General features: G+C 45.9%; 1 protein-coding gene across 1 annotated transcript; it reads right to left on the bottom strand.

The window, feature by feature from the left end:
- Window positions 1-399: 399 nt before the first annotated feature.
- On the bottom strand, window positions 400-16,825 carry chmp2ba (charged multivesicular body protein 2Ba). Its single transcript, XM_064310614.1, has 6 exons — window positions 16,592-16,825; window positions 11,398-11,489; window positions 7,512-7,706; window positions 3,825-3,927; window positions 3,380-3,486; window positions 400-2,730 (listed from the first exon to the last, which is right to left on the bottom strand). Exons 1-6 carry the CDS (start codon window positions 16,623-16,625, stop codon window positions 2,617-2,619), a joined length of 645 nt encoding a protein of 214 aa, XP_064166684.1. The 5' UTR covers window positions 16,626-16,825; the 3' UTR covers window positions 400-2,616.
- Between the last annotated feature and the right edge of the window lie 7,687 nt (window positions 16,826-24,512).

Genomic DNA, 24,512 nt, shown 5'->3' with positions numbered 1-24,512 from the left:
AAAGGCCTCTACACATGCAGCAGCATCAGATCTATAAATGCCTCTACACATGCAGCAGCTCTATAAAGGCCTCTACACATGCAGCACCAGCAGCTCTATAAAGGCCTCTACACATCGCAGCACGCAGCAGCTCTATAAAGGCCTCTACACATGCAGAGCTCTAAAGGCCTCTACACATGCAGCACAGCAGCTCTATAAAGGCCCTCCATAGACCAGCCATAAAGGACTACATGACAGCCACCAGAATCATCCATACGGGAGGCTAATGACTAGCAATATCACTCTAGTTATGCTAATCATCATGCAATTCTTCATATCAACTGATATTAAAGGTGCTTATGGGTCATTTCCAATAGTCTTGTGTAATTTCGGAAATTTTGAAGACCACACATCAGCAGGTTTCAGTTGAAAAAGGTATTTTATTCATGGCAATTACCAAAAACAAATAAGAATGCTGTACATTTCATTTAAAAAAGTAAAAAAATCAAAGACCACACCATCAAGCAAAAAAAAAACCAACATACCAAATCACCAAGTTCCTTATTTAAACCCATTAGCAAATACAAAGCAGAGGTAAACTCATCTACATAACACAGAATAATGGTACCAGTACTGCCCATGTGTGTGTAGTTTACCTGCACAGGGAGAGACAGGTAGACACCTACTCACCAGGGTAACCAGTCACCATGGAGACACCAGTACAGTAGAACTGTCCAAAAGTGATTTACATGAAAGGATTAGCACTTACTGTATTTACACCCTGGAGAGAAAGCTATCCTCCTGTTTTTACCCTTTAGGAATGAGAAAATGGAAGACAAGGAATTACTCACGATGAGTAAATAATACCAACTAATGGCCAGGGCTGCTCACAATGAAGAGTCATGTGTCGGCTCATTTACAGTGTAAACGCACAGTGATCACCACATGACTCTTAAAGGGATAATTCACTTTGGGGTTTCTGATATTAGTTTGGCTTCAGTGCATGTTTTCAATTGGCTCAGACAGTTTTGCTTGTGTCTGATAAAGAATATCTGACAATGGAGGGCATCTGGGAATTCCGAGTTTGTGGTCTAAAGTAAGAACATACACCACAGTCACTTAGATATTATGCCTCCAGAGGTTGTATATTGAGTACATTACCTGATTAGTCTTGAAAAATTACTTTTAATATTATTTTTAGTTGGAACCATTACCTATGACAGCCTGAAAGAACTACCATCAGGAAATGAAAACTGGTATTTATATTTATAATTTTAAATAATCTCTGAAATTAATTGTTAATATGCACAACCTCTGGGAACATAACGTTGTTAGTGCTTTTTGGCCTTGAAGCACATACTCCTGCTTTACTCGCAGTGTGTTCATGTGCATGTGCTGTGTGTGTGTGCTGCGTGTGTGTGCTGCAGTGTGTGTGTTGTGTGTGTGTGCTGCAGTGTGTGTGTTGTGTGTTTGTGTGTGTGCTGCAGTGTGTGTGTTGTGTGTGTGTGCTGCAGTGTGTGTGTTGTGTGTGTGTGTGTTTGTGTGTGTGTGTGCTAGTGTGTGTGTGTGTGTTTGGGTGTGTGTGTGTGTGTGCTGCGTCTGTCTGTATCTGTAGGGTCACATGGATGCAGCCATAATATATAAAATCATTTCTCACTGCAGAAAAAGTCATGCAGCGAAATGGAAACAGTAAAATCCTTATGTACACAAGCAGTTAACTCTGCAAGCAGAGCGGGCTGTCCCACACAGCATTATTTCCTATTCTAATTTCCACAATTCTATAAACTTAAAAATATAACCTCAAATTAACATGTATACAATGAGTGTGCTCATTAACAGTATTCTACATTGCCATTTTGCACCAGGTATTTATACAGAACTGCTTGTGTGTGATGTACAGCCCAACCTATTAAGGCAAGGCAGATCTGCATGCAAAACATTTTTTAATGAAAAGACAAACCTTTACCGTAGTCTATGGTTCATGAGGTTCAATGTTATTGGAGTGAGAGAAATATTACAGTTATATCAGTGCCCTTGTTCACAGTACCGGAAACAGTATTAAAACACAAATAATAAATACAGGTACCTGATCAATCCCAGCAAAGTCCAGTAAAGGGAGGTCTGACTAGTACTGTGAGCCCTCAGGCACCTAGCATCACTCTCAGCCCAGGGCTAAACATCCAAGAGCTTTGTGCTCGAGCACTTTAAAAAGGAACAGAGTGGTTGGGTATCAAATATGCACTCAAGCACACCAGTTAAGAGGCTTCTGGTGCTGGGAGGTCACAGTGGATTGCTTGTGCATTTAATGCAAATCCTTCATTAACTTTGGAAGTGTTGTCTACAGATTTCCTTCCAGACAAATAGTGATCTATGCCCGGCCCCCACCCCCACCCTAAGTGACCTCACCTTGTCCTGTGAAGTTCAGATCAGGGCACAATACAAACCCCCCCCCTTAAAAAGACCCCGCTCTGTATCACATTTTCTTCATGACCGCTCAACTAGTCGCCCCCCACCCACGTGCCCACCCCCTCCCCCCAAACCCACAGTGAAGACGGAGACGCAGGCTGGGTAGCGGCTCAGTCGCTGTCCCGGTGGCGGCTGGATGGCGGCCCGGTGGTGGCTGGATGGCAGTCCAGCCTAGTCCACTCCCAGGGCCCGGAGCTGTCTCTCTATCTCCTCGTCGGAGATGCCGGTGGCTTTGGCGGGGGACGCGCTGGGCAGGCTCTTTCCCGCCGATGGGGCCCTCACCATCTGCGGAACATTAGCGCCACCGTTGGGTCCCGTTCTCTGCTGGCACAGACACGCCGCCACCCCCCCCCCCCGTCTGGAGCAGTGCGCTGTGAACCTGTGTTTACAGCCTGCATACAATCTGAAGCCCCGCGGGGGGGGTCACAGTGAACACTGTCCCGCAGGAGGGATTGGAACCCGTCGCTCCGCACACCCCATGACTGCGTGTGATTGAATGCGTGGCAGTGCAGCGGCTCTAATGAGCGCTACAGGAAGAGAGACGGGGCGAGCAGCGCCCCAGGGTCGCCAGATTTACCACTGCTGTCCCCTCACATCACCACGGAGACGGCAGCGGCAGCGAGCAGCTCAAACGACAGCTGTGGCTGAACAGCGGGCTGGCTGCAGGGCGCTGGGCCCATCTGAGGTTTTGGGGTATGCAGGGTTTTGGGGTGCACAGAAGTTTTGGGGTATGCAGAGGTTTTGGGGTACGCATAGGTTTTGGGGTACGCAGAGGCTTTGGGTTACGCAGAGGTTTTGGGGTATGCAGAGGTTTTGGGGTACGCAGAGGTTTTGGGGTACACAGAGGTTTTGGGTTACGCAGAGGTTTTGGGGTACGCAGAGGTTTTGGGGTATGCAGGGTTTTGGGGTATGCACGGCTCGATCTCTCACTCACCTTTCCCGAGATCTCGATGCCGATCTCATCCAGCACCTGGTTCACGATGTCCTGAGATTCCTCCTCGTCCCCAGACTCGTCAAAGATCTCATCCAAGGTGTCATTGACTGGGGGGGGGGGGGGAACAAAAGGCTCGTAAAACAGAATGATCAACAGGAAAGTCCATCAGAAACCATGCTTCCTAGAGCCAGGTCGGCACAGATTGTAGGCAGTCTGAACTACAGTCATATACCGTATATAGTATCATAATAATATACGGACCATATGACACTGGGATAGATTTGATAAATACAATCACATCCCATATCTGACAACCGTAACCACTGGCTGAGAGTGAAGCACCTCTGGAAATGCTTCAGAACTATTTATATGGGAATTTCCACTAATACACAGTCCAGCACCCAGGTCTGGAGCATCTGTGGGAAATATCTCTGCTAGGTCTTACTCATCTCCTCGGTCATCCCCATCTTCATGTTCTCCTTCTGGAAGTCCTGCATAGTCTGCAGGGTCTTCTGTGGGTCCATCTTCTTGTTCACTGCCTGCATGGTCTGGAGGAGAGTTTACAAGCACATCAGCCTATGGGCCCCTCAGGAACCCAACACACCAGAATATGGGCCCCTCAGGGACCCAACCCACCAGCCTATGGGCCCCTCAGGGACTCAAAACATCCGCCCCTCAGGAACCCAACACAGCAGCCCATGGGCCCCTCAGGGACCCAAAACATCCGCCCCTCAGGAACCCAACACACCAGCACATGGGCCCCTCAGGGACCCAACACATCAGCCCATGGGCCCCTCAGGGACCCAAAACATCCGCCCCTCAGGAACCCAACACACCAGCACATGGGCCATTCAGGGACCCAACACACCAGCCCATGGTCCCCTCAGGGACCCAACACACCAGAGCATAGGCCCCTCAGGAACCCAACACACCAGAGCATGTGCCCCTCAGAGACCCAACACACCAGAGCATGGGCTCCTCAGGGACCCAACACACCAGAGCCCAGGACCCTCAGGGACCCAACACACCAGAGCCCAGGCCCCTCAGGGACCCAACACACCAGAGCCCAGGCTCCTCAGGGACTCAATATACCAGTGCATGGGCTCCTCAGGGACCCAATATACCAGCGCATGGGCTCCTCAGTCGCTGAGGCTTTATAATGGCAGTGGACACACTTGCCACATGCACCTCACACCCCACTATAATAAAAAACCCAACATCTGGACGCATCTCTCTGCAGCACATTCTGCAAAAAATCCAAATGTGTGTCTCTCTGCAGATAACTGGGGCAAAATAAAATTCTGGCACTGGCGAAATGAATAAAGTTTTACAGGCCTGCAGGGTATACGTGCAGGGAAGGCATGGCAGGCTAAATAAACACATCACAACTGAGCACAGAGAATAATTTAAAGGCTCCATAACACCGGGGCTGAGACATGCCTCCCGTCCCCGTGTCAGGACCCTCCTCTTTATTTACTGCTCAAGCTCCTTCCATTCACCCAGACAGACTACAACTCCCATGGTGCCTCACCACAGCAAAAAAACTACTGTAAGAGCCTGTCATTCTAAAGTACAGCCAAGTGTGTCAATGCAAATGTGACCCATATAAGGAATGAGGAGTGTCTCAGCACAGAGAAAGGCCTCAGGTTGGGCAACAGACTGCTTCAAATTTACCAGGCTTAGCACAAGATTTCTCTCAAAGCCCTCAAAGAAGGAAAATGTAAAAAAAAAATGTTTCAGCAATTTCAATGCAAGTCTACTTGGAATAGTTAGTTTCATAAGTAATAATGCGCGTATGACCTGATTATACAGGTACAGTTATCCCCACTTCTCCCCGCCGTTAATGGACTACAATGAGCCCATTATCGCCTCCCGCATACGTCAGTCATTACTGCATACGTCTGCCATAACCGTGTACGTCCGCCATCACTGCATACGTCCACCATTACTGCGTACGTCCGCCATAACCGTGTACGTCCACCATTACAGCGTACGTCTGCCATAACCGTGTACGTCCACCATCACTACATTGGTCCACCATCACTGCATACGTCCACCATTACTGCATACGTCCACCATTACCGCATACGTCCACCATTACTGCGTACGTCCACCATTATTGCATACGTCCACCATCACTGCATACGTCCGCCATTACTGCATACGTCCGCCATAACCGCATACGTCCACCATTACTGCATACGTCCACCATTACTGCATACGTCCACCATTACCGCATACGTCCACCATTACTGCATACGTCCACCATTACTGCATACGTCCACCATTACAGTGTATGTCCAGCATTACTGCTGCATTACCAGAATTCACTGCACGCCCATAAACACTCTCCATAAAGGGGATTTCAGGACGCATTGTGGAGCTGTGGTAAAAGCTGTATCCAGCAGGACTGTCCCATTACAGAGCAAGGCACCCACCCACAGCTTCAGCAAATACTCAGCTCTGTAAATGAGCTCAAATTAATAAAACTCCGGAAATGTCTGATCAGCAAATTAATGCAAAGAAGAAAAGGCTATAATTCAGCACTGATACTGATTTCTCATAATAAATTAATGCTCAAGCAAAAAATGATTCTGTCAAAAAACAAGGTCATGTTCAAAACGATGCTCTTTTCTCCACTGAAAATGCCATTTAAAGCTAAACCAACAAAAAGTGAAAATGTGATCTTCAATGCATAATTTTAAAAAATTGGCCAATTATATATTTCTTGAAGCAGAACACAAATGTAATGTTGGCTTCATATTTTCTCTCTCTCTTTCTTCAGCAGTGAACACAGTAGAAAGGCCTCCAGTAAATATGAATGCTTTAACTCACATCAAACAGAAATTTCAAGCTGCTAAAACAACAAACCCAGGACAGTCACAGAGTGAAGCTTTCTAACAAACAGAAGGAAAATGCTATTAAACTTTCATTTTTTGCCTGACTTCCCCTTTAATAATGTTCAGCTGACAGCTGATGCTTAATTATGTAAAGCATGTAGACTTATGGCTGAAAAGGAAACAAACCTCCCCTGTTAGATACTGGCTTATCCACTGAGCCGTGCTACACTGAGGAAGAGACTGCCATCTCATGGTACCATGTGAGAAACAGAACATCACACATGCACCACACCCCTCACACACATACCACACCCATCACACACACTACCCCACACCCGTCACACACAAACCACACCCATCACACACACACTACCCCATACCCCTCACACACACCACACCCATTACACACACACTACCCCACACCCCTCACACATACACCACACCCATCACACACACACTACCCCACACCCCTCACACACACCACACCCATCACACACACACTACCCCACACCCATCACACACAAACCACACCCATCACACACACACTACCCCACACCCCTCACACACAAACCACACCCATCACACACACACTACCCCACACCCGTCACACACACACTGCCCCATACCCGTAAACACACACCACACCCATCACACACCCACTGCCCCACACCCATCACACCCGTCACACACACACACACACATCACACCCATCACACACACTGCCACTCACCCATCACACACACTCCACACCCGTCACACACACACCACACTGATCACACACACACTGCCCCACACCCGCCATGGCGACTCTGATCCCTGCGTCTGCAGAGCCATGCATTGCCATGGCAACTGATCCCTGCATCTGTGGTGTGTGCGTAGAGCGCAGAGAAGGAGTAACCGGCTGAGGAGGAGCCCCCCCCCCCCTTCACGCGTGGAACAAGGCACTCACGCAAAAACGCCCCCACAACATGCTAATTACCATCCCTGCTTAAATATTCTTTTGAAGTAGCGGTTTGTATCGGGATTTGGATTCCTTCTTTCTCTCAGGGAGGCGAGTTTCAGCCCCATTAGACAAAAAGAAACAAAAACATAATTTATCTGACCCAGATATAGCAGAAAAATAGGCTCTGTTCTTAATACGTTAAAAAGATATTTCATTCTTTGCTTATCACATCAGCAACTCCCAAATAATATAGAGCAAGAAACCAAGAAGTGTAACAGCGCCTAAACTAGCTGATTACAGCGTGGACTGAACGTGGTCGGCAGGGAGCGCAGAGACGCAGAAACCTTACTTTGGCCGTGGTGGACATGGCGCCCGCCATCTTCATCTGCGAGTTCATCACCTTCGTCTGGGTGGACATTGATGTGACCTTTGAACTGACGGCGTAGGTGCGGTTCTTCTGCTTCCTCAGCTGAACCAGCTGCTTGGCCAGGATCTTACAGGCCTCCCTGTTCCCCGTCTTGGCCATTTTCTTGATCTCCATTTCCTGTGTGAAGAAAATTGAGTGATTGACACATGGTCAGTAATGCTGGTGGTGTAGTGTAAAGGTAATGGGCTGGCTTTGTCCCCCTGGGTTGCAGGCTCAAGTCCTTTGTGACTTTGTGCCCTACAGCTTAGCACATGTAACCGGTGTGAGCCCTGAACACTGCTGTTGCTACATACACACACTCACACTCAGAAAGGAACACTGCTGGTACACACACGCTCACGCTCACTTTCACACTCACACTCACACACACACGGGGAAATCAGAGGTCTGAGCGTATTTACGCTGTTAAATGAGAGAAAAGTCCATCTCCACAGGGAGCTGCAGCACAGTGAGTGCAGCAGTGTGCAAACAGCCTCTCCCCGAGACACCGAGCTTTCTGCGGCTAAGCGCTAACATCGCCTCCATTACAGAGCACAATGCTCACAGAGCAAGCTCTTTACTCATACCCAACAGAAAGGAGAACAGCCATAAAGGTGTATACGCATACCCAACAGCAAGGGGAACAGCTGTAAAGGTGAAGATTACTATGCACTGTAATATTCACTCATTTTACTATATTACTGAATATTCAGTGCATACCACTCACTTTAGCTACCCCTTAAATAAGTTAACGCTGATGTTTGAAGGCCAATATTTTCTTTGAACCTTTTTAGAACATTATTAATTATTAACCTTCTTGTTGAAGGTTTTCAAGGTAATCAAGAAGAGGCTGAAAAAAGCACACAATGAGGTGATATAATTAAAAATAAACAGAAATCTAAAAGGATTCAAAGAGAATACTACTTCAATTACCCACAGTTTAATTTAAACCAAATTTAGAGTTGCTCTCCACAAATAAATAAATACAAAAAAATAATTCAATCATTTAGCATCCCGGGAGCCAGTAAGATGATTATTCCAACTGGAAACTGACTTCGAAAAAAAAAAAAATGTTTATAATTAAAAATGTAATTTAGATTTTTAAAAATACATTCAAAACCCTATAGAATGTTTTTGGTTGGACTTACCAAGCACATGCTAATTGATACAATGTCTGTTTATAAGTGCTTAGGTAGTGCAACTGCCACTGCTGCTCCAGAGAGCAGATCTCAGTGCTCTTTAAATAATGGCTTGTGCAGCACATCCGAGAGACACATCAGCAATAATAATCCCCCAATTCACCCGAATGGAGAAGACATCCCCCACCCCCCCACTGCTTCAAACCGCACGCAGGTTACACTGCCATTAGCAGAACACGTGCGCTACCTACGCTAATGCTAATCGCACTTAAATAAAACACTCAGCAAAACCTGACACACCACTCCTCATAAACCTTCCTTAAGTGGAGGTGCAGGCCGCTGCAGAAGCTGAATGAGCTAATTACCCACAGAGGAGAAGATAATGTCAGGCACGTGAAGCAGGTGCTACAGGCAGCCCTTCGCCTTCGCCCAAGAGGCGCAGCCGGGAACAGGAAATCAGGAGAAAACTACAGCTCTGCTCAGAGAGAAACTTTCAGAAGCACCGCTCCCCTGCAGGACAGAAGCTCATGTGCTGACTGTGGCACTTTTCTTCTTATACTCTCTCCGACACGACCACAGGAACGTGCAGAATGAGAATCCATGCATTGCGACTGCCCCTTTTTTATAGCAAGGTTAACAGTTAATAAAATGTCAGAAATAATATTTAAGAATTATGCACGTGATGGAACATTGTATATTAAATGCAGCTTATTAATGGTGCTGTGCAGTGATGGGAGACGTGCACTTACAGGCAGAAGTGCACTCAGTGACAGACGCACACTGCAGTGTGCAGGAGAAGTGCACTCAGTGACAGACGCACACTGCAGTGTGCAGGAGAAGTGCACTCAGTGACAGACTGAACGCGGGGCCCTTGAGGTGTTTAATATTCGCAGGGCCACGCCGCAGTGAACAGGCTGACGGGGCGAGCGGGCGAGGGGGAGACTGGCGAATGCGTCCGCATTAATGAGCTCACACCACAGAAGGCTTTTCATCACAGAAATGAGATCCTCCTCCGTCCATCACGGGCTGATCATCATCCATCGTTCAGCATTTCCACACTACATACATATTCAGTGTCCTGAGCTCCCCTTCAGAGTATATGGCCGTCATAATGTTCAAGCGAATTCCATGACAGCTCAAATGAACATACATACAGCATACACATCACATATGCTGATGACTTCAACAGCTCAGATATAGGAAAACACACAGCAGGGGCACAAATTAAGTTCAGCGACACAAACTGTAAATTTAACAGTTAAAAAAACAAACTGTAATTCGAAATGAAATGCAGAACAATTGTGAAGACAGAACCAGTCTCTCGCATAAACTCTTCAAATGAAAGACAGGCGTCTGAAAGTGGAACCTATGGCAGAACTGCCAAAGCGAGAAGCTGCTTCGCACAGACATGCTAAACTGCTCCAATATAGGTCACTTCTGTTTTTCACAAATTACTCTTCTTTTTTAAAAAACCACAACAGAGACATAGCCGGATTCATGAGAAGAAAGACTAATGAAGAAAAAATTAGGCTCCCCAGGAGGGGTAATTATACGCACGTGACAATGTTGACTTTAAAAACAGCGCCGCTTCGCATCTCTCTGCTTTAATGATTAAAAGCGATGAATATGGGGGAATGTTCCGGATTTCTGTGCCGCCCTGAACCGGCTGTGCATGGCTGGCAGCTTTCCCTTACACACAGAGAAGGGTCAGGCTTCAGTCTTTAAGCTGCCTTCTAAAAAACTACTGAAGCACTCAACCTCATCTTCAGTCTTCAGAGAGAGGTCAAATATAAAGACTGTTAAGCCTTTCCTTTAACTCTGCTCACAAACTGCAGAACAGAACTTTCTGACTTGTCAAGTTATAAAACCTCAGCGCAGATTGAGAGCGGAACAGACCACTCTCAGACAGGGGGGGGGAGAGTTACAGGGACAGATCACTCTCAGACAGGGGGGGGAGAGTTACAGGGACAGACCACTCTCAGACGGGGGGGGGGGAGAGTTACAGGGACAGACCACTCTCAGACAGGGGGGAGAGTTACAGGGACAGATCACTCTCAGACAGGGGGGAGAGTTACAGGGACAGATCACTCTCAGACAGGGGGGGGAGGGGGGGAGTTACAGGGACAGATCACTCTCAGACAGGGGGAGAGTTACAGGACAGACCACTCTCACACAAGTGGGTGGGGGGGGGGGGCAGTTACAGCAGGAGCAGACCACTCTCAGATCGGGGGGTTACAGGAACAAACCACTCTCACATTGGGGGTTCAGGTCAGGTAGGACAGTCCACAGTGGTGGATGAGGAAGGGCGGCAGGCTTGGCTTCAGGTTCGGGACTGGAGACCCAGGGTTGGTTGTGGGGGCGTGTGGAGGGGTGTGGGGGTGTGTGGGCATGTGGGGGAGTGTGGGGGTGTGGAGGTGTGGGGGAGCATGGGGAGTATGGCGGAGTGTGGGGGTGTGGGGGTGTGGGGGAGTGGGGGAGTGTAGGGGGTGGGAGCGTGTGGGGGAGTGTGGGGGGGGTGTGGGGGTGTGTGGTGAGTGTGGGGGTGTGGGGGCGTGTGGGGGCATGTGGGGGAGGGTGGGAGAGTGTGGGGGGAGGGTGTGGGTGTGGGGGAGTGTGGGGGGAGGGTATAGAGGGGGGGGTGTGTGGGGGGAGGGTATGGAGGGGGGGGGGTGTGGGGGGGGCTCTCTCACCATTTGCTTCTCCTGCCGCTCCAGCGCTGTTCGGTCGCGGGTGATCTGCCTCTGTGTTCCCCTCAGCTCCTTATTCTGCTCCTTAATCACGTCTGGGACAGGACAGGAGAGAGAGGGGAGTTATGCCAAAAACACACCTCCTGCACCGCCCGCCCGCCCACCCCCATCCTTACCACACCCCCACACATGGGTTTCAGGGGCCCCTGAATTGGCTGATTCAGGGTGTGAAATGGATCAGCCACAGAGCAAAGCTGACGCAATAACGTGATCATTTGCTTGTTTGACAACTAAGCGAGAGCAGAATTCCACCAGACCGTGAAACGGCTGGGATTCCCGTCCGGCTGGGATTCCCGTCCGGCTGCGCCGACAGACCCTGCACAGAGAGCTTATCACACAGCGCCTGCATGCCAGACTGAATCAGCAACTCGGACCCAGTCATCTGCAAATGAGAATGACACTGTCTCGAGAGTAAAAATGTCATTTACCACATCTGCATTATCTGAGCTCTCTGTGACAGCAATATTATTTTTTCAGCTCAGCTAAGATCTCTTCAGGCTCATCTGACCCTTTACTACGGCTGGTCACTGTTTACCAATGAACCCATTAACGTGTGAGATCACACGTGTGAATAGAATGCTGTTAACTGAACATTCTAATGCTGATGTCACAGTCAATGCTGGTGACTGAAAGCAGAGGAGTTCTAGAACACTGATTAGGATTTGGAAAAAACATTTTTAAAAACCCTCTTTTCAGAGATTTAAACGATAATATTGCAGAGTGAAAATCTTGCAAAGTGGGCACATCGCTGTCATATCTCATTCTCCTTCTCTGGTCTGTGGGGGACATCATGTCAGCAAACCCAGTGCCACAGGCAGGAATGGAGTTAATTTATTCCTGTTCTCATCTTTTCACTGGTACTGGAGTTTCTCCATCATTTTATTTTATCAGTGGAAGGAGCAGTTTACTGCTATTCAGCCCAGTAACCACGCGTGTATTTTAATGACCCTAACTTTACCCTGCATAATCGCAATATAATAGCTATCTTTTAGGCTAGGGTTTGGAATGGGTAAAATCCTGCATTTAAATGTTTCATTATGTTTTAACATCGCTACCCCTCATATTGTCTTCCCTCTACATACAGTTCTAAACCCATTTTCTGAGGCAATTGAAATTAGACACTTATACACAGAAATTAGTCACAGGCTAAAGAACAACGCGCATATTTCCAGATCAATTCCAGGCTGCGATTTCCCTCTCACTGCGTTACAAATTCTCACAATTTACAGGGAGCTCCAGTAACGGCAGCCCCTCAGGCGGATAAATTCATTTTGCGCACTTGCTAATTATGACCTGGATTTGAAATCTTAGCTCCAGAGCTTGGTTCAGTATTGACCTTGTGCAATACCTCTTACACAGCCAAGAAATAACACGTAACATTTTTTAAATCTCCAATAACTGAAAATTCCACAGTGAGGTAAAGCAATGGAAAAACACCACGCACTTTTCAGAACAGACACAGCTAAATGCTCACAGACACAGCTAAACGCTCACAGACACAGCTTAACACTCTCAAACACAGCTAAATGTTCACACACACAGCTAAACACTCACAGTCACAGCTAAACGCTCAGACACACAGCTTTATGCTCACAGACATAGCTAAACGTTCACAGTCAAAGCTCAACGCTCACAGACACAGCTAAACGCTCACAGACATAGCTAAACACTCTCAAACACAGCTAAACACTCACAGACACAGGTAGGCTAAATGCTCAGACATACAGCTTTATGCTCACAGACACACAGCCAAACATTCACAGACACAGCGCTCACAGACAGTCTCACAACTCTCTGCCCCCCCCCCCCTTCCCCCGGGCTCTTTTCTTGCCAGTGACCCTGTCTGTCCTCATTACTACATTAACATGGACCCCCCCTCCCCATTCCACCCTAATCTAATCTCTCAGGCATTGTGACTGAATCTGACAAACACTCCAAGACAACTCTTCCAAACAACTTAAGCGCAGCAGTCTCCCCCCCACTCTACCACCAACCCCACCCCTGCTCCCCCCTAACAGCACTAAGCACAGCCACACACACACACTACTCCTGTCCCAGTGCACCCAGCACCCTCTACCAGCACTAAGCACAGCCACACACACACACACACACACTACTCCTGTCCCAGTGTACCCAGCACCCTCTACCAGCACTAAGCACAGCCACACACACACACACACACACTACTCCTGTCCCAGTGCACCCAGCACCCTCTACCAGCACTAAGCACAGCCACACACACACACACACACACACTACTCCTGTCCCAGTGTACCCAGCACCCTCTACCAGCACTAAGCACAGCCACACACACACACACACACACACACACACACACACACACACTACTCCTGTCCCAGTGTACCCAGCACCCTCTACCAGCACTAAGCACAGCCACACACACACACACACACCCTACTCCTGTCCCAGTGCACCCAGCACCCTCTAACAGCACTAAGCACAGCCACACACACACACACACACACACATACTCCTGTCCCAGTGTACCAGCACCCTCTACCAGCACTAAGCACAGCCACACACACACACCACACACACCACACACACACACACTACTCCTGTCCCAGTGCACCCAGCACCCTACTACAGCACTAAGCACAGCAACACACACAAACACACACACACAAAACTACTCCGTCCCAGTGTACCCAGCATCCCTACCAGCACTAAGCACAGCCACACACACACACACACACAACTACCTGTCCCAGTGCACCCAGCACCCTCTAACAGCACTAAGCACAGCCACACACACACACACACACACACACACTACTCCTGTCCCAGTCTTACTTCAGCAGACCTGAAGACCATTTCCGCCACTGAAAACACATAACAGACCAAAACTCCCAAAGCGGTCTTTATAATTATGTCCCCACTGAGAGAATGAGAAAGTGGAGGAAAGCTGGTTAATTTCCCTAATATTACATTTTTATTTTATGTAATAAAAATGATCTAACCAGGCAGAGGATCAGCAGAATTTGATGTTTTGAGAGGAAAATCCAGAAAAAAGATCAAAACTAATCCGTAAACTCCCGTTAGCAGGTACAGGAGCATTCCCTAAACCACCACACCAGTCAAACCAGTCTGGCTGCAGACCATAGAAAACTGCTCAAACTTAAAATAAAACCTCATTTTCACCTGACTGAGTGCAAAAACAGGTTCTTAAGGAAAATATGAATGTATGACCCAAGATTAAGACTACAGAAAATATTTAAATAAAGCTTTATAAAATATTTCATACTACGCGCCCCCCCCCCCCCCCAGCCCCCCATGCCCACCCAATGGATATGAGAATCCTAATACCCCTTTGCGTGAGCAACACGTGGCCTACACGCGTGCACAGTGACGTGTTGAGCGACGTGTTAGAGAGGGAGGGATATCCTCAACAAAACTCCACCAGCAAACCCCACTCCACCTTCACACCGAATACCGGAGGATACTCTGGCAATCTGACTCGTACCTGCAGCCAACACTGGAATACAGTACAACTGCCAGACTGAGCACCCCCGAAAACCTGAGCACCCCCAAAAACCTGAGCGCCAGAAAAACCAGGACACCAACGGCATGCGGCAAAGGTAATATCTGGACACACAAAATGGCTCTGCATGATTACACCATGCTGGTCACATTTTTATTCCATAATTGATTGCTGAGACACATGGATATATTTTTAGGTATTTTTGGGGGGTGGAGGGTGAAATTTCACTTTGCGTGAGGGGGATTGGAAATATGAGTCAAAGAACGGCAAAGCCCTGTGGTGGTGCTGTCACTGAGAACGCAAAACCAGAAATCTGATGGTGTTTCCATTACCTGATTTATACAGTACCAGTAGGTTCTCAATAAATAATTAAATGCTTACTTCTGGACTGTTTTATTCACAATATTTATGAAAATATATACTACCACAATAGCCTGAACAAGACTGTTACAAACTGAAAATAATAACTGAATATGAAGGTTGAAATGTTTTATTTTATTTATTTATTCATTTATTTATTTTCTAAATCTTGTGGTGATCTTACTAGAATTTATGTTGTTGCACTATTTACAAGAACATGAGTGATGCACTGTAAATAAGTGATTAATCGATTCTTGCAGTAAGATCACAGATAAGCCGATACGTGCGGGCTCTGGGCAGGGCGGGGACGGGCACGTGAAAGAATGACAAGGCAAAGAGCATCTCGATAGCCGCTTCATGCTAACCACTTGTTCTTTGTTTCCAGTTCATCCACGCTGTACGGGACCAGTTACCGCAGCAAAACTTTTCCTGACCAATATCATTTTCGCGTTATTATATTACATTGTTATCCAAGTAGGTCGTAAAAATAGCAGGTGATTATAAGTTTATATTCCCTTGACATTTGTAAAAATAAAAAATAAAAAAATACCTAAAAGAAACCCCTTTATTTGATGAAGAGTTTACTTTTCATTGTAAGCTCATCTGCCGAGATTTAAGGTTGGGCTTTATTTATACTACTAGCCACGCTATTAGACGAGGTTTCTGCGTATGTGTCCACATTAATTTAGCTGCACATTTTTTAGGGAGGAAAAAACTTGTAGCTGGCTGGCACGAACATGTCAAACATTTCAGTAAACTAGCAAAGCGCCTATTTAAAACAAATCCATGTCACCTCTTGACACCGATATATAGCCATATATTAGTAACTAAATGTCAGCTAACGTTTCTGCAGCGAACACCTATTGTTCATTTACAAAACACCAAGCAATGAAGCCAAGTTATAGGCTACACTGCTTTATTGTTGAGTTAGCTTATGTTCCACAGAACATTCACTGGTTAGTAACGTTAACAAACTGATTACCTATCAAATTGGTGTTTTCACAGTGCTTTTCAATTTGTTTTAGGTATAAACAATTTAATTGATTTGCTCCCAAGGAAACTTGGCAACATCCTAGGCATTTATGAATTGTAACGTTAGTTTACTAGTGTTCATTTTTGAAGGTACAGCAATATATAGCGCCGGTTAGCTGACAAGCTGTCCATTGTAATCCAGAGAAACGGGTAAAACCGGTCGCTGGCAACAAACGCCAAACCAATCGGCGACAGTAAAATCTCAGTACATCTAAAAGTAATAAACCGGCAAAATGAACTCACCGTCTACCGTCTTCTTCTTGAATAGAGATGCCATGGCTACAAATGTTACGTAGCCACTAATACAACTATAAACTCAGTAATTAAGTAAGGGAGCAAACTATTTAAAATACAAATTAAAACTTTGGGTAGGTCCCCCTGCTGCCAGCAGCTTTCCGCCTGCTTTTCTAACTTACTTTAACCCGCTTGATTTCCTGGTTTGTTGCCGAGCAGGAACTGGCGCCCCTATCTTACACATGACAGCTCAGAGTCATTTCGGATTTGACGTCATTATGGATCTCGAGCGCTGCTCGCTCATGTTCCCCTAGGGGGCACTAATAATCACATCTCCATTTGCGTGTTGATTTCCCTGCTCAGACGGCGGGTGCAGCTGGATAATTGTACAAGTAATAATCCGCACCTGTTTTATTCCCGTACCCCCAGTGGTTGAGACCTTATGTACACCATATTTATGGATTATTGCATTCAAATTGTTACAAGTACAATTACTAGTATGATAGCCCCGCCATATAAACCATTTTATGGTATAGATAATATGAAGAGGACTTTGTCTTTTGAAAACATATTTAGATAGAAAGTAATCAGACAAATTAAAATAATTATGATACTAGTGAGATAAAATGGCATCATCAAAAGCAAAAAGTAAACTGTAAATCCAAAATGCAATTTTTATAAATTGAAAAAAATGATATTATGCATAAAAAATTGGAATAAATCATTACAACCCAATTACAAAAAAATTTACCAAAGAGTTAAAGACAAACAAATACCTGAACAGATTAAGTTGCCCTACTCAATGGGTTCAGGGCAATCTGTTTCAGTAGATTAGTAAATTGGCAAGAGAAAACCATTTTCGGAAAGTGTACTTTTTTTGAGTAGTGTAGAGATCAAATTTAGTATAATGCAGCATTACATGATATATTCTGAATACAATTTAAAATTATATTTACTGCTCCTCCAAAATTAACATTTTTCTAAAGGGTCAAAATGTATGGAATTCCAAGTCACTGAAATGTGTTTGGCTATAAGTGTGAAGTGTGTCTGGCTTTAAGTGTGTGCTTGCATGTGCCCACATGCGTGCATGGAACCATATCATGTGTGGGAAAATATTCCATTTTATACATTTTTATTTATACATTATTATGTGTTGATAAGTGGAGTAGTTTCACTGTTTATTGGTCACTGGCCTCCACTGAACTGCATTGTGGGAACAGAAGAAGGCATATCATTTTTAACAGGAGGAAAAACAACTGATATAATTCATCAGCGAGAAGTGAGTTTTTCCAACAATTTAAACATTGATCAAAAACAATCTATGCATTTTCTTTCCTCTTAGTAATGAATGTGGCTAATTTAAAATGTAACATTTGACCGATCAAATCATTAGTTTAACAAGTCGCAAATGCCAGAGCAAAAGCTAGGCCAAATTAGTCTTGTTGCTGAAAGTGACATGTTAATGGAGCAACGTGAAAGCTTCATTTTTATTTTAATTTTAAATTTTTGTGATGGGTCTCCTCTAGAGGAGATTAAACTAGGAAAAGCTGATTCTGTTTTTGCTCTGTACTGTCGACATTTAGAGCAGCAGTGACAGTTCTGCATGATGCGTTATCTGTTCCATCATTCTCGCTGTGTCTGATCGGAAAGGGCACAGCGTTATTCATGGAACAAATACTAACAAATATTTAATCCTGCTGGCAAACCCAGTCTCCTATACCAAAAATAAAACTATCACAGGTATTTTGGCACCACAGTAAATTGGCTTCCTGCTGGTGCACATGTGGTAGATGTACTTGCTCATCAAATGGTTTGATGTGATAGAAATTGGAATGAGCTCAAACCACATGAGCCACCCATGCTGGAAAAGTTCTTCTATTTGGGCCAGAACAACCCAACCAGACAAAGAACTGGCAGCCATGTCTATCTGTATGGTCTCAAATGCTCCACACTGGGCTGACAGACAGAAGAAACTGCAGAGAGAGATAGATACAGTAAGAATGGCAAGAGAACATGGCCCTACAGTAAGAGACCATGGTTCTACAGTAAGAGAACATGGTCATACAGTAAGAGAACATGGTTCTACAGTAAAAGAACATGGCCCTACAGTATGAGAACATGGTTCTACAGTATGAGAACATGGTTCTACAGTAAGAGAACATGGTCCTACAGTAAGAGAACATGGTTCTACAGTAAGAGAACATGGCCCTACAGTATGAGAACATGGTTCTACAGTAAGAGAACATGGTCCTACAGTAAGAGAACATGGTTCTACAGTAAGAGAACATGGCCCTACAGTATGAGAACATGGCCCTACAGTATGAGAACATGGTTCTACAGTAAGAGAACATGGTTCTACAGGTTCTATAATGAGAACATGGTCCTACAGTAAGAGACCATGGTTCTACAGTAAGAGAACATGGTCCTACAGTAAGAGAACATGGTCCTACAGTAAGAGAACATGGTTCTACAGTAAGAGAACATGGTTCCTACAGTAAGAGAACATGGCCCTACAGTATGAGAACATGGTCCTACAGTAAGAGAACATGGTTCTACAGTAAGAGAACATGGTCCTACAGTAAGAGACCATGGTTCTACAGTAAGAGAACATGGTCCTACAGTAAGAGAACATGGTCCTACAGTAAGAGAACATGGTTCTACAGTAAGAGAACATGGTCCTACAGTAAGAGAACATGGTTCTACAGTATGAGAACATGGTTCTACAGTAAGAGAACATGGTTCTACAGGTTCTATAATGAGAACATGGTCCTACAGTAAGAGACCATGGTTCTACAGTAAGAGAACATGGTCCTACAGTAAGAGAACATGGTTCTACAGTAAGAGAACATGGTCATACAGTAAGAGAACATGGTTCTACAGTAAGAGAACATGGTCCTACAGTAAGAGAACATGGTTCTACAGTAAGAGAACATGGCCCTACAGTATGAGAACATGGTTCTACAGTAAGAGAACATGGCCCTACAGTATGAGAGCATGGTTCTACAGGTTCTATAATGGGAACATGGCCCTACAGTAAGACAACGTGGTCCTACAGTAAGAGAACATGGTTCTACAGTAATAGAACATGGTTCTACAACAAGAGAACATGGTCCTACAGTAAGAGAACACAGTTCAACAGATAACATGGTCTTGCAGCAAGAGTAGAGGGACAGGCAGGAGGAGAACAGGCTCTGGGTGACATTGGGGGGGGGATGCCACTGACGGCACACAGAGGCTGTTCTCAGAGGACCCAAAGGAACATCCTGGGGCATTATTCTTGTTAAGGTTATTAGGGAGATGTTTTGGTATAATCAGCAGGGCTGGCAGTGGGGACCACTGCTAAGTGTTCCTGTAATGATAACAACCCCAGTGGTGATAAATCTTGCCCCAAGCACACGGGCCATTTTCACAGCGCTGTAATGAGACTAAACCATGTTTTATTTGCAATAGAGGGTGTCTTCAAAGCATATTAAAAATCTACATCTCATAATGGTGCAAATCTGTTGAGCGAATTGGGAGAATTCCCACTGCGGCATTTTTAAAACATTTATCTGCTGCTCTCCTCACATGGAGTCAGCCTGCAGCTATCAGATGTTTACTGCTAATGTGCTAACGTGCTAACTATGCAACAACCCCATCAAATTTAGAGCATGAATCTAGAGAAACTTCTAAATCCTAATAATGTTGGGCCATCCACTGATATCCACCTGTGCTTGAAATTAATTTCTGTTTTAACTGATTGAACACTTTGTCTTTTATATCACAGCATGTAGCTTAATATGGGCTACGCCAGATAAAGAATAATCTATTTTAATAATTGAATGACAGTTGACATTTTCATTTTCATTGTATTTGCAGATAATTCAATTAATACATATGAAATGACACAAACTGCAATTTATTTGTATTATATGCGTGTCAAATATATATAAAATATTTAACACACATGCTGAAGTTCTTTCTTTTTTTTTCCTTAAAGGGGATGTGAAGCACTTGGTAACATGACTCTGGTTTGTGGACCTTTCACCTGAGATAAGATATGGCCCTGCATTCAAATCTGAAATTGACACATATTTGCCAGAAAAAATGAAGTTTCCATTTTTACAGCTACTAGCACTAGGGTACAGCCATCTTGGAATAAGATACGTTGTGACATCACTAGGTTGATTTGTCTCGGCTACTCAAACTATTTATATAGACTATTACTGACTCTGACTGAGCACAGTGAGGAATCAGGAGGAAAACACAGCACAGAGAACCCAAGGAGGGTCCTTTAGTACTGCCCCGGGACACTCAGATGAGTATTACCAAACAGAGCTTATTAGTTTCAGGAAGTGCCTGACGAGACCGCAGCTACCGCACTGCTGGCTGACTACTCTGGCATAGCCCAGCATACACCGGCCACCATACACAGACCAGCATACACAGACCAGCATACACCGACCAGCATACACAGACCAGCATACACCGACCACCATACACAGACCAGCATACACAGGACCAGCATGCACAGACCAGCATACACATGACCGCAGCCAGACCACATCACAGCCACATACGACCACCAGCATACACACATGGACCAGCAATCGCACACACAGACCAGCATACGACCCGCACAGACCAATAATACACACAGCCACACAGCATATACAGGACGCACCAGCATACACAGACCAGTATAACAGACAATATACAGACCAGCATACACAGACCAGCATATACAGGACCAGCATACACAGACCAGTATACACAGGACCAGCATATACAGACCACCATACACAGACCAGCATATACAGGACCAGCATACACAGACCAGTATACACAGGACCAGCATATACAGACCAGCATACACAGGACCAGCATACACAGACTAGCATACACAGGACCAGCATACACAGACCAGCATACACAGGAGGTCCCCAGGATCAGGATACACAGGGAGTCCCCAGGACCAGCTACAGTTTCATAATTTCCCAAAGAAAAATAATATTTGAAAGCTCTTCAGATCTGACAGTACTGCTCACATCAATCAGCTGAATGCACTTATGTGTCTCCTGTGTTTATAGACACTCTGGATAAGAGGATCTGCTAAATTAATGCAATGCGATGCAATGTCATGGGGAGTTTCACAAAAACACATGCAGGGATGCACCCCCCACCCCCAGGGCCAGGGACATCTGCAGCTTCCTGGGGCAGGAGACTGGGGTACTGCCACTATTCCCAGTGACTGTGACTGGTCTGCTGTCCTGGCTCACAGTTTGCCTGTTTCACAGTTTTGTGGTCTTCAGTAGACCCTGACTGGATCAGCCTGATCTGTCAGCAGGGATCTGAGATGTGGAGGGCAGTGGTGTCCTTCTGCACAGCGCTGTAATGCTCAGAGTTAAGCCATGTGTGTGTGTGTGTGTGCCTGTGTGTGTTTGTGTGTGTGTGTGCCTGTGTGCGTGCGTGTGTGCGTGTGCGTGTGTGTGTGTGTGTGCCTGTGTGCGTGCGTGTGTGTGTGTGCCTGTGTGCGTGTGTGTGTGTGTGTGGGTGTGTGTGCCTGTGTGTGTTTGTGTGTGTGTGTGAGGGCATGAAAGGTTGCACTGGAAAAACCTGTCCATTGTTTCTTTTTTAATTGTAATTGTAATTTTAATTTAAATGTGATTCAGAAGAGATTGCATGGTAGGGATATTTCTAGAAAAATAACGCCTTTGTTTATCTTTACATTGCAACAGATTGAAATAAAATCTAATATGTGTAAAAATACATATCATGATGAATGATCTGAGGAGCGTTCAGTGCTGCAGTTAACTCTCAGGAGGGCAGCATTAGAGGCGCGTTATTATTATGCAATAAGGCTGAGTTATTGTCATACGCGGCTGTAAAGGAGACAGAGATGCATCCGGATGAAGGGCAGAGCAGGGACTGCTTTCTCTGCGAGATGGATGCCTTCGCCTCGGCTGAGCGGAGGGCGGAGGGGCGAGGAGGTAATATATCGAGTGAGTGACTCCACTTCTACAGCCCCTGGGAAGAATCAAACGCAGGATGGTCACACACCGCGCTCTTAGGGGCCAGCAGGGGATTGTGGGTAATGAGAGATTATCACCCCTGTGGAGATCCGGCATGTCTCTCCCCATTCCCTCCGTCCTGCATATTGCTGCTGCTGTGGCAGATAACATCGTCTGCATTTCTTTGAGTACTAAATATGTACACAGTTAGAAACCTGATTCATTTCTAATGAATCACCCAGTTCTAATTATTCACCAGTGAAATAACCAAATTGCTGGTTCAGCGTGTATGCCAATTACATTATTCCATTAGAGACGAATCACAAAAGGACATTAAATTAGATTAATCACGAGTTCACTTGTCCCTGCTCTGTTTCATTTGATATTAATTTCATGTTAAGATAATTTTATTTTCCATTTGACTACTTAAGACATCACATCCTGTTTATTTTTTGGTACATTGACATCACAATTAATGGGCTGGATTTTAAATGAGGTGGTATTAATGGCTATGGCTGGGTTTGTTTTTAAAAGAATTCATCCACAGAAAATGGTGGCCAGTAAACAGGTGAAGACTGAGGAAAGGATGACAGCATGATATGCGCAGGTGATCTTTGTCCAGCGACCGCAGTATCGGCAAGGTGCTTTTCCCACACAGCCAGCAGGGCAGTCTGTAGCGCTTCTCCTGAGCCTCAGTAACTGCAGCCCCAGGGTTAAACAGAAGCCAGCATTATTCAACCGTGGCAAATGAATTTTATTTGCATTGGGAATTGGAATTATTAAAGTGAAAAGGACGTTTGGAGGACGAGTCCTTCAGCCGGACCCCAGGGACCTGCTGAACAGATATAATTTGGGCCGGTGCCCTGCTATCCCAAATGGGACGAGGGGGGCGATCACACATCTCTGAGTCCTCCAGACAGGACGAGGGCGCGATCGCACATCTCTGAGTCTGAGTCCTCCAGACGGGACGAGGGGGGCGATCACACATCTCTGAGTCCTCCAGACAGGACGAGGGCGCGATCACACATCTCTGAGTCCTCCAGACAGGACGAGGGGGGCGATCACACATCTCTGAGTCTGAGTCCTCCAGACAGGACGAGGGCGCGATCGCACATCTCTGAGTCCTCCAGACAGGACGAGGGGGGCGATCGCACATCTCTGAGTCCTCCAGACAGGACGAGGGCGCGATCGCACATCTCTGAGTCTGAGTCCTCCAGACAGGACGAGGGGGGCGATCGCACATCTCTGAGTCTGAGTCCTCCAGACAGGACGAGGGCGCGATCGCACATCTCTGAGTCTGAGTCCTCCAGACAGGACGAGGGCGCGATCACACATCTCTGAGTCTGAGTCCTCCAGACAGGACGAGGGGGGCGATCACACATCTCTGAGTCCTCCAGACAGGACGAGGGGGGCGATCACACATCTCTGAGTCCTCCAGACAGGACGAGGGCGCGATCGCACATCTCTGAGTCCTCCAGACAGGACGAGGGCGCGATCGCACATCTCTGAGTCTGAGTCCTCCAGACAGGACGAGGGCGCGATCGCACATCTCTGAGTCTGAGTCCTCCAGACGGGATGAGAGGGCGATCACACATCTCTGAGTCCTTTATGGAAGAGGTAGAAACCTTGCATATCCAAATCTGATGTTTCCATGTTTCTGAGAATAAGACTAGGGGTCTTACTCTCAGGGTGTGAAAAGCATTGCTGAACAAATCATCTTTTTTTTAAGCAGCTTTTTCAGAAGCGCAAAATGAGAACATTCCACTGACAAAGACAGCACGTGTTTATTCACCCGGGCTATATTTAACACACTGCAATTACTGTCCTACCATTTTAAATGACATACATGCCATCAATTATAAGCCTGCATTGAAGTGCAAAGATTCCAGAAACGGGTGCCCTTCTGCATAAACAGAGAGGATCCTTGGAATTAAATCCAA

Source organism: Anguilla rostrata, chromosome 15 (genome assembly GCF_018555375.3).
Source record: "Anguilla rostrata isolate EN2019 chromosome 15, ASM1855537v3, whole genome shotgun sequence".
Classification (NCBI taxonomy): domain Eukaryota; kingdom Metazoa; phylum Chordata; class Actinopteri; order Anguilliformes; family Anguillidae; genus Anguilla; species Anguilla rostrata.
Note: the sequence above shows the minus strand (reverse complement) of the source record. Positions and strands in the feature narration are given on the sequence as shown.